This window comes from Typha latifolia, chromosome 10 (genome assembly GCF_019914945.1).
Source record: "Typha latifolia isolate L0001 chromosome 10, TyphaL0001v2, whole genome shotgun sequence".
In the NCBI taxonomy this organism is placed as follows: Eukaryota; Viridiplantae; Streptophyta; class Magnoliopsida; order Poales; family Typhaceae; genus Typha; species Typha latifolia.
Window position 1 is genome coordinate 11,642,022 of NC_133095.1, and position 11,240 is coordinate 11,653,261.

The following is an 11,240-nucleotide window of genomic DNA, read 5'->3' on the forward strand; positions in this document are numbered from 1 at the left end:
AAAGCTTTATGCTTTTGTTCTATCATCACGACCTACTCAAAGGCCTCCTCAAGAGTAGTAGGACAAAGAGAACGAACATCCACTTGTATCTCATCCCGCAGCCCTGAAATAAATGTGCTCATCAATATCTGTTTGAGCCAAAGTGTTTTACAACGACTACTAACTCTTTCAAACTCAGCTTGGTACTCTAATATGGTCGTCCTCTAAACCATCTTGCTTAATGTGGTAGTAAAATCTTCATATGCCGCTGTCTCAAATCTGCGTGTAATCCTCCTATAAAAATCAGGCAATCCGGTAAATCCTCCACCACGAATAACTGATTTATATCAATGCAATGTCATTCCTTGGAGGTAAAAGCTTGCCATTTGAACCTTTGCATCTTCCGCTGTACCTTGACGATTAAAATATTGTTCAACTTGAAACACCCAATCTGTTGGATCACCACCTTAGAATTTTGGAAGGTCCAAGTGTGTGGTTCTCCCCCGAATAGCATTGTTGGGTTCGCGAAAGATCCTTGGTCAGGTGTAAACCTTTGTGCATGTTGATCACCTTCTCTAAATCCTCGAGCACGTCCATCACCATCTCCAAAGGGATCAACTTCATTCTCAAAGTGGTAATCCTCCTAGTTGACGAAGTGCACTGGTGACGCACGGCTCTCGAGTTCCACTACCGCCGGTCTTGGGTTTTATAACGAAGGTGAGGGATGATGTGTAGGCATAGGTAAGAGGGGATCGTTGACTTTCACATGACGCACCTGAACCTGTAGGGTATCGGTTCGATGAGGTCTCATTGCTGGTCCTTCTTGAAGCTCCAATCGTCATCGAGGAGATGATGAACCCAATCAGTTCATGACATATTCCTTGAAATTATTGTGATCCTTTTGAATTATGTTAATTCTATGCAGCAATGTTTGGAATATGCCCCTAAGTTCATCCGCCAAGCCCATATTCACACCCATGGACGTTGGTTGACTTGGTCCTGCCGTGGTCGCTCCAAAAGAATAGGTCTCACGGTTATGCTCATCGTGGATTGAGTCCTCCCTTGTCGGCGTGCTCTCCATAGGTCTCCTTGTTGATGTCATCTTCCTTGTTTTAACCATTAATAGAGGTTTGAGGTTCACCTGCTCTGATACCAAATGATAAGCTTTGATACCAAATTGATGGGTTCTCGTACCAAAGATAGGCTACGCAATGATTCCTTCAAGATATGGATGTATTTTAGGAATCAGTCCGTGCAATCGTGGGAAAATATTCGTCAAATATTCTACGGTAATCAAAAAATTACCAAACCAACTGAGTTAGATCCATAACTTCCTAATACAAATTTTATATTTAATCCCTTCACAAATTTGAACAGAAATTAGGACGAAAACACGAAAGAACTCGGGTGATGCTTATGGTGTCAAGTGGAGTGGATATTAGGGTTATGGATGGGTATGGAGATAAAGGTGAATGGTGGATGTGATTAAGGGATATAGACGAAGGGAACGAAGTGGTCGAGATCCCAAAGAAGAGGGATGACTCGATAGACGAGGGAGATTAGAAGTTAGGAGAAACTTTGCTAACGGTAGATGTGGAAGGATAGTGAATAGGGAGGAGGGACAGAGTCTAGAGAGAAGATAGGAGGCAAGAAATCAATAATCCAATAGCATAATGAATTTGGCTGCCATCCACATATTTATAGAGGCTAGCCAACAAGTCCTAAAATAATAAGTAATTCTAATTCTAAAGGATTCCCGCTGATCTCGTTCGAACGCACCCGATCGCATTCGAATGCACCAAAAAATGTTCTTTGTATGTGCAAACGCGATGCAAGCGTTCGAACTTGCCCGACCATGTTTGAGCGCACAATATGCGTTCTCTGTATTTGCGGACCTGATGCAGGCGTTCATAGGGGCGTTCGAACGCGACCCCTCTTGCGTTTGAACGCGACTTATAGAAATTTTATTCTAATAAAAATAAATAAATAATATAATAAGAAAAGATCATTACTAAGTGTATCATGATGTTGTTTGCCCTAACTAAAGCTCGTAGACACCACTTAGATTCCTTGATTGATTCCAAGACCCATATTAACATCATCAACCACACCCTTGTGGCCTCTTGGAAATTTTAGTCTGTCTGTGTGAACATTCACAATCTTCCTTACTTTTACTGACGTATCCTTTTATTACTGCCCTAGGGTCAACAATTAGGTTGTTGACTAGCTAAACTAGGGCAGGCTTAGGGTTTCGCTTCCATTTGGGCACTGGCGGCCCCTTTTGGTCTTTCTTGAGATTGTGTATAGGGATGTACCTAGTATCGTCCTAGATACTTGATATAATTTTGCACCTTTTTTGGTGATTTATGGAATTTCTAAAAAATATAAATTCAAATTTTTAGATGAATAAAAAAATTAACCCATGTTTGAAAATACCTCCTTTATTTGACTAGATCAAATAAAATATTTATCTCACTCATTTTCATCCAATCTGCATCATTGCAACTAAAAAGGGTCCTAGTCGGACTGGGTCCGCACTTCGGTGTGAGCCATTCTCTTTCAGGTGATTTCTTTCTATTCGGCCATTGATACCATTAGTATCTTTTATAGACTCATTGTTGGCCATGAATGATTTTATAGATCATTACTCAAAAAAAAAAAACTTTATAGATTAATAGGTATGCAAAGTGTAGAATATACAATTTAAATATCACTTTTCCGTAATAGTTTAAGTTTTAAGAGTATTTAGTGAGTTAAGGCCTTTTCTTTCTTGCTTAATGGTATCCCTTGCTTAGTTCTGGGAGCTTCTTTCTTTGTTGAGCTATGTCATACCACTCTTCTATCTCTTTCATTATCACAATCTTGTTTTCATTTAATAAATAATTATAATTTACTTTTATAAAAGATATCTCCTCCGAGACATCTAATCAGTCTATTACTTTTGATTAAGGCACTCTCCGAAAGGAAGGTAAGCAGGATACATGCTTATATGTTATTAAAAATATAAAATTTCTACTCATTAAAATCAAGTTTACTTATTGACTTATTAAAATATTTTAGCCCAAAAATATAGGAGAGTATTAGATTATAAAAATATAAAAAATATTGTTCTCTAATAGTCAGTTTTAGAGTAGTTGAGTTAATAAGGTATCAATACAAATGTCCTAGGTTCAACTCTTATTAGACCCATTTGCCATTTATATATAAAAGCTCACCCCTTTAAAACAAGTAATGTTCTTGAGCTCTTCAAAATTTCTCCCCTTCCAAGCAATGAGGGGTGTTAATTATAAAAAAAAAACTAATATTTTCTAATAATTAATTATAAAAAATTAATATTCTCTAATAACTTAAGCTTTTTCAGTAATATGTGAGTTAATACAAAGGATCCTCATACTGTTCTGGAAGAATTACTAAAGTGAACATCCTCTCATATTATAATTTCTACACCATTAACATATATGGACCATTTGCTACGGCAAACACCCATGCAGTATATATACGGCATTTGCATTTGTTCTCGTTTTAACCCTGTATGCCATGCTGATGCTATGTTATTGTCACACTCGCACCACAATCACGGAGGTATACGAGGGCCTAGAACATCACAACGGTATCCAAAAGTCCGTGCCACACACAATACGGGTTATGATAATGGTCACGAACAATTTTAGGCAGTTAACGCTTTGGGACATGAAGTGTGGAAGAAACAAGACTAGTGCACTAGCGCAGCTTGATCTAACCCGGGCCAAGCCCGCCCTTGTCCCAAAAATCAAAATCAAGGGTCAGAAGTCAGATCTGGTCACTAGTCCAACTGACGAACACGGCATCACCACATTAATTCGATCATCAGTGCTTTTCTAGCATAAATTGCGCTGATTACGCATGTATGCTAGTTGTGTTATTATACATCAATCAGAAAAGAATGAATGAATATGAATGTATTTATAGTTGGGGATGACTCTCACTCGGATTCTGATTCGGGTTGATCAGGATAGAAACAGGTGGTACAAATTCTAACTAATCGACGGACATGTTGCAGAGGCGGCTGGGCGTCGGCCGGAAGCTCCATCGTCTCTGAGTTCGTCGCCGCACCGGAGGCGACAACGCTCTACTCAGTACCTCTCTGTCCCCTGGCATTTGCAGCAGCCGGCGTCGATTAATAATCCTCTCGCCTGAAGTTGTAGCTGAAGCTGAAGGCAGAGCCGTCTCCCGGCACGCACCCCACCAAGCTCCACTTGTCGGGTATTGCTTCTTGACGGATCTTGAAGGAGATGCCTCTTGCATATTATTGTTATCCCGTCGTCGACTTCCTCCCATGGGTCGTGACCTCGGCAGCATCCGGTTCCGGCAGATATACGAGGAGCTACTCGTCTGCTGCCGCTCCACTTCCATGCTCTGATCCAATCCAATCCAATCCAATCGGCTCTACCTAATTAATTTTATTTGCTTCGCTTTATAAACCAGTGATTGCCTCCAATCCCTCCTTGAAGGCAGACTCCAACTTTGACTGCAGAATAGTCGATCCAAATTTGAACTTAGAAGAGAAGGAATAGCAACTGCATCTGCGTCAGCAATTCTGACTAGCCACCTAGTCCAATATTGACCATTCTTGCCATTGCCACCTTCTTTGACCAGGAATAGTTCTCCCGGATGTAACTGTCTTGTTGGAATCTAATTGGTATACCTTTTTTACTTTTTATGTTCGCTCACTTCCAGAGACATGAGCAAGCACTGTTGGGAAGTCCAAATTTCCTTTAATCCCCTTATACTATACATTAATACATAGGAGCACTAATTCTATTTGAAGACGACTCACAAACCACTTTATTTGGCTACCGCAGCGTGAATGTTTAAACAATTGTTTATCTTGTTCAGAACTTCTTAACATCTTTGATTGACTGTGGATCTACTTATTTCATTTTACTGTTAGTGATTTGTTGAATAGCTAAAATTATAAATAGTGAATAAATATATCCTCGCAATGGTCCATAACCAGCGTGACCCAGATTTTAAGAACAATAGATAGGTGGCCCAAAAACCACACAACTAATAAGGTAAAAGGAACAAACCACTTCTCTCAGCAGTAGCACCAGAACGGGAAGGGAAAATTTCACACCCAAGAATAGTTGGTCCAATGAGCATTTCACAGCCTTAAGACAATTTCAATGTACTCCACAAACACTGTTGGACTAAGAGTTACACACAAAAGCCTCTGACAGCTTATGTGATCCGAGAAAAATTTACAAACCACCTGACAAAGTAAATAAACATCAAAAATCAAAAGAGGATCAAAATTAAAAGACAAAGCCCATTAGCAAGACTTGCACAATCATCAGGTGGCAGCCTTCTTGGAAAACCTGGGTAGCTGAACAAGTGAATTTACTCTTGTCACTCCTTCGAGGCCTGACCAGTTCTCATCCTCCGCCACACCATTAGTTCCATCCTCTGCTACCAAAACTTGCATCTTGGTGTTTCCCCCTGATCTTACTGTATAATTCCGCGTTAAGGTAGGTTCTTGGTCTGTTTCTTCATTCTCATTTGTTGGACTCTCAAAGTGCAAGTTATCCACAGAAACGGAGTTTATCACTATTGAATCATTTCCAGGATCCGCATTTCCATCCACATTCCCATCCAAGTACAAGCAAACAACTGCACAGTCATCCATTTTTGAGGTAGGATATTTGGACTTCCATTCACGTGTAGCAGCTTCAACTAGGAATTTTGCTGCACTTGATCGAGTTGGAGATGATGTAATGATATCTATCGCTTCTTTATTGCTAAGAACATCCCAGACCTGAAAGATGCCAATATGGATCAATTAGACCATCCATTAAATCAACTATTCAGCTATATGCATACTACATAAGTTTATCATCTCCTTTTGCATCAATACTTGCTTTTACTCAATTACATAGAAAATGAAAATGAAATGCTTATATGCAGAAAAGTGATGCAATCATCAAAATGAATTTTCAAGCAAAAATAAGACCTTAAGAAAAGAGAATCATTTGTGCCAAGATGCTGATCTCCTTAAGCAAGCTCATTACTATCTGATATTGATGAATGAGACTTCAGAAACAGGCCATACTTCAACTCATCCTAGTTTCCCTTTGTAATACTTCTATAGCTAGCCCCTGTAAATTAGTCTTGTCCCTCAGAATAAATGCCCAACAGGAATCTAAGGTATCCATCAATAAACAGCCAACATGATCATCATACATAAGAACCTGATAGGTGACAACTCACTAACTCAGCATCCTAACTAATGACTAATTTTATCAACTAATACCTTTTCTCTCCCTTCTCTCAAACTTTATCCCATGTAGATAACATTTTTTTCTCAACTGCTTTGGCAGGCAAAGGATCACACTTTTGCTAAGTATACTGCAAGCTATTGACTCATAAAAGTATCAGCCAGATGGCTAACACCATTACAACCTCTTAACAGATAAAAGCAGCTGACTAAACATCTGACATTGGCTATGGTAGACAAGATCACAGGCAATTTGAACAGGAACAGTTATCTTCATGAGCCATGAAGGCAAGTATAATAAAACAACGGATAGCTATGAAGGGAATGCTGAAACTTGCTCAATGGGACATTCAATGCTGCTGATTTTTGAACTATAGAAACCCAGTATCAAGCCTTCAAGCCATGTTAGTCCTGCTTTGGTTATGAAACACCAATTCAGCCAGTTAAATCTACCTGGTAAGATAGAAAATGCTTGGTGCATAGTATCAGTGCAAGTGGGTCATGCGATGCCCGCTGAATTCTGAACTGCAGAAACCCAGTATCAAGCAATCAAGCCATGTCAGGCCTACTTTGGTTCTGGAAAACCAATTTAGCCAGTTAAGATCTACCTGGCAAGATAGAAGGTGTTTGGTGCATAGTACCAGTCAATCCTTAGTTGTAAGCTTCAACACTAGAAACTGCACAGTATGAGATTATAATGATGAACCCAATCACGCATAAGTTTCAAGTGATGAAATGCTGCAGATGAACAAATTTGCACTTTCGCAGTATTTCAGTTGCCAAAAGAGTTAGAAAAAAGGAAGTTCAGGAGGCTGATCATCAAAACTAAAGTAAATGCAACCCCCTTATCAAGAAAAAGAAAATTGATACTTAATACATTTTGTGTCCATGTGTCCATGTGGGCAACAAACTGCTTCCTGAAGCATTTAGTTGAAATTGATAAGAAACAAACACTATCAGGGAAGCTTGACAATTAACTGGAGTTCCCAGATCAGATTTATAATTAAATAATAGGACCACAGGGAAAACTTGCATCAGAAAATAAATAACAAATTAGCCATCCTGTGTTATTTTCTAGTGTCACATCAAAACCTTTATGCAACCATTGGTATGAAATGCATATCTTGAAGTTCAGTAAGCCCTACTGTAATGCATATCCAAAACAACTAATTTAATTCTCAACATCACTAACATGATCTGAGAAAAACAAAAATTCTATGTGCACAGAAGCTCATGCAGTTGTCATCAAATGTTCCACCAATGATGATTTTACCCTGACGTTATACTTAACAAGTCAATCATAAAGATTGATAAAGTCGCAAATCCTATTCGGGAATTCCATAGATGAAATATTGAAATGAGGCATCTTCTATGGTATTAAAGAAAACCTACATTTAATAGCAGTACTATTAACTAGAAGATGGCTCCCATGTACGAAAACTAAATAAGCAAGACAAGATCTTACTATGTCAAAAGGCGAGTGTTGATACATTACTTAGCTCTCTAACCAAAGGTATTTGCAAGAAATTTTCTTCTGGATAACTTTTCAACTTCATGTAAGACAACAAAATGAATGTGGTTGCATCTCACTTGGTATTGTTACATAAAGAGAGGAAATGGCAGACCATATAAGTTATCATGGTAGCATATCAAGTTCCACTAAAGCGCATCTCGACATAGTAGAACCTCCTCCAGAATGACAATCTTCTGCCCTCGTTTATGCCAAGTGAAGGTTAACTTGCCTCAGCACCGAGTCACAAGGTTCAAACTAGAAAAAGAATTAAGAACTACAGCAAGATATGTGTTGAGGCCGTAGTGGTGATATCTAGGAAGCTACTGAAAAATGCTAGGTGCCTCACCTTTGTAAGCAAACTAGCTGTGCTCTACGACGAAGCCGCTAAATCGGTGAAAATATAAGAGGGTTTTATGATTATCCAGGAACCATGAGTGCTGGGAGAAACTTTCCCTACAAAATATGTAAGCAATTCTAAATAATCCCCTTTCCTAAATATCAGTTGGCATACCAACATTGCGTGGTCCAGAACAGCATATACTCCTATAATCTACCAATCCACAATTTTATTTTAGTGCACATAGAATGCTTGTCATATCTAACAAGTTATTGTGCTTTCATCTTCCTTATAGTGGTGATTATTGCTTTCTTAGACTAATATACTACTTAGTATTCTTCAATAACCAGTTGACTATTAGATATGTACCAATAATGTGTATCATGTTTGTAATAAGCACTCTCATGTGCGATCTCTATACCACACGTGAACAAATAATAAATATGAGAATGTGCAGCCTCTCCACATTGCACCATAATAGATAGTAGAAAATAAGGGGATAGATAAAATTTAAACTCATGACCTTTAAAAAAATTCTTGATATCATATTAGATAAAAGCTTTAATGGATTGATAATATATCACATCTCTAACAAGTATGGTGAGGAGAGGATATATTACAGAAGTATGTGGATGGGAGAAGAATGTTAGAGTCTAGTATTATGATCCAAATCTTTAACAGGAATTCCTTGAAGTAACTAAGCTTCTAGGAGTTCATAGATTTGTGCTGATGGTTATCACAATGAAGGGCATAAAATGAAAGACAGAAATAGGTATAGCTAAAATTTCACCAGTTCAATATTCTGGCCTTTGTTGAAAATCACAGCTTACGAAGTGTCAAATTGTTGTCCAATTGATAAAAAAGATTAGCTCCCTATATGGAAAAAGTGATAAGCACTGATGACAAATAAATAGATGCTCAAATTTCACCAGTTCAATATTCCGATCTTTGTTAAAAATCACAGCTTACAAAGTGTCAAATCGTTGTCCAATTGATAAAACAGATTAGCTTCCTATATGGAGAAAGTTATAAGCACTGATGACGAATAAATTAGATGCTAAATGATTATTTATATATTGACTCAGTTTCCAAGGATATGCAGCTACATCTAAAAGGTGAAACAATAATTATCTTTTGTAAATGCAATCCATGTAAACTACACAGAGAACACGGAACTTGGAAGATAAATTAGCAAGGTTGCAATTTGAGAATCGATGGAGGATGCACAAAAACAATCAATGGATTTCAGAGAAAGGAATTACTCCATCAGATGCGAGAATGACAAACTGGTCCTTGTCGGTGAGCGTCCATTGAAAAAACTCTGGCACAGAGATGACTCCGTAATCCTTCAAGCAGAAGTCCCCAAAAGCTCTAGCCATCGCCAGCCCTGGAGCATCGTCAAATGGGAGCCATACCCTAGGTACCTCTGGCTCATCCTGCAGCGCAAATACCCTGCCCCTGCACCGCTTGATCCGCTCTGCTTCTCCTGCAGAACGAAAGAAAGAAAAATAAAGCAATAAATAAGAATAGGTTGTGCTTATGCGAGATGAGAGAGACTTTTGCATTCCAAAAGACTTGAGATCAATACATACTTGGGAGATCGGGCTTAAGATCGACGGTCAACTGCACTGCAATCGCATCTCCGCTGTTTTCGTCCTTGGAACACAATACTGCACGGGAGTCGCCGATGTTGCTCATAAAAAGAGTCGAACCCTGAAGGAAGGAAGGAAGGAAGGAAGGGAGGAAGGAACGGAGGAAGGAATAGCAGAAAGCTTAGCTATGTGAGAAGGGCGACGGTAGAGGGTAAGGAAATGGGGTTATAGTAAGCGAACCAGCTTGAGGACGGTGACAGCGGTGCTTCCGCTGCAGAAGCAATCAAGAGTAGGGTGGGCGCGAAGATCCTTGTCCATAGCCTTGTAGGCCTTGACGAAGGCCCTTCTCCAAGTGGATACCAACTGCTCCTGGTTTTTGCCGTGCTTGTGGAGGTACGAGAGCAGCTTGAGCGGAAGAGCGTCCCTTACCTTGCGGGCCACGAGATGGCCCTGTGGCCCGTGGCCGTCGAACACACCACACAGGACGCCGCCCTCGAAGCCAAAGTCCTAACCCCATTCACCATATCATGATTCATGGATGATAAATAAACTAGATAAGTCCTATAGAAAGGAAGAAATATTCGATGGGGGTGGGGATGGGGATGGGGATGGGGATGGGGTCTGTAATCAACTCACTTCCCACAAGATCATGGCGTCCTGGTTGATACCCTTGCGCCCTTGTTGGGTAAAGATGGAGGAGGTGCGAGTCCTACCGTCATTGGAGAATATCCTCCCTGGAATTAGATGCAGATGCTCCTCCTTAGGAACCTTGGATCTCAATGACCCTTTCCCGTTGTTGGTGTTCTGCTTCCTCCTCCTATCTGCACCAGTTTTGGTACAGATTACTGTACCGGTCGAGGCGACGCAATTACCCATCAACTTGATGAGCCGAATGTTGCATCGGTCGCAAACAATTCCAGATAGAAGCAGGGGAGAGCTGCTTTGCTTCTTCTTCTTCAGGTCCAGCAGATCAGAGAGAGATCTCAAGGAGTCAACAAAAGGAGCTATAAAGCGGGTGGGTGTGAGAGGGATAGAGAGACCTTTCGCTGCTGCTGGCTAAAGGCTACTTTTTTCTTTTTCTTTTTTTTTTTGCTTTTAATTATTTTCAACAGGGGCAGAGGAAGATGAGATGGCCGATGTGGGAGACTAAAAGGATTGACGACTTTGGGGATGAAAGAGAGAGTATCGAAGAAGAGAAAAATATTAGGTATTAGTGTCCACTAACCTGGTTAATAAATACAAACAAGAGAAAAGAGAAAATATTTATTAATAGATCGGACAAGGCCAGTAACAACAATGGCTACATGTCAAAGGCCAAGAAGATCTTTTTTTAAGAGAAAAAAGAAAGACCAAGAAGATTTCTTACTTTATACCGCAGGTGGAAGGCAGGGAAGCGTGTAGTTCCTCCTTTCACATGATAAGCAGTTGTATGCAAAGCAATATAAAAAAGTAGGACGTCGTGAGCAATTGCCGGATTCCACTCCGTGAAGAGAACGAGAGGCAATTAATTAATTAATTAATTAAACACTAGGACAGACAGATGATATATAGTTGGGCTGGAAGAAA

The 11,240-nt window shown here is 39.7% G+C and overlaps 1 protein-coding gene across 1 annotated transcript; it reads right to left on the reverse strand.

The window, feature by feature from the left end:
• Positions 1-5,102: 5,102 nt before the first annotated feature.
• Positions 5,103-10,905, reverse strand: LOC140796163 (probable protein phosphatase 2C 64). Its single transcript, XM_073149065.1, has 5 exons — positions 10,311-10,905; positions 9,915-10,181; positions 9,675-9,795; positions 9,345-9,568; positions 5,103-5,773 (listed from the first exon to the last, which is right to left on the reverse strand). The coding sequence occupies exons 1-5, from the start codon at positions 10,548-10,550 to the stop codon at positions 5,312-5,314; spliced, it is 1,314 nt and encodes a 437-aa protein (XP_073005166.1). The 5' UTR covers positions 10,551-10,905; the 3' UTR covers positions 5,103-5,311.
• Positions 10,906-11,240: the final 335 nt, after the last annotated feature.

Excerpts from the sequence above, each read along its gene's own strand:
- LOC140796163 (XM_073149065.1), bottom strand. The coding sequence starts at position 10,550 with ATGGGTAATTGCGTCGCCTCGACCGGTACAGTAATCTGTACCAAAACT. Across the intron at positions 10,182-10,310 it reads ACGCCATGATCTTGTGGGAA|GACTTTGGCTTCGAGGGCGG; the intron begins GTGAGTTGATTA and ends GAATGGGGTTAG. Across the intron at positions 9,569-9,674 it reads TCTTAAGCCCGATCTCCCAA|GAGAAGCAGAGCGGATCAAG; the intron begins GTATGTATTGAT and ends TTCGTTCTGCAG.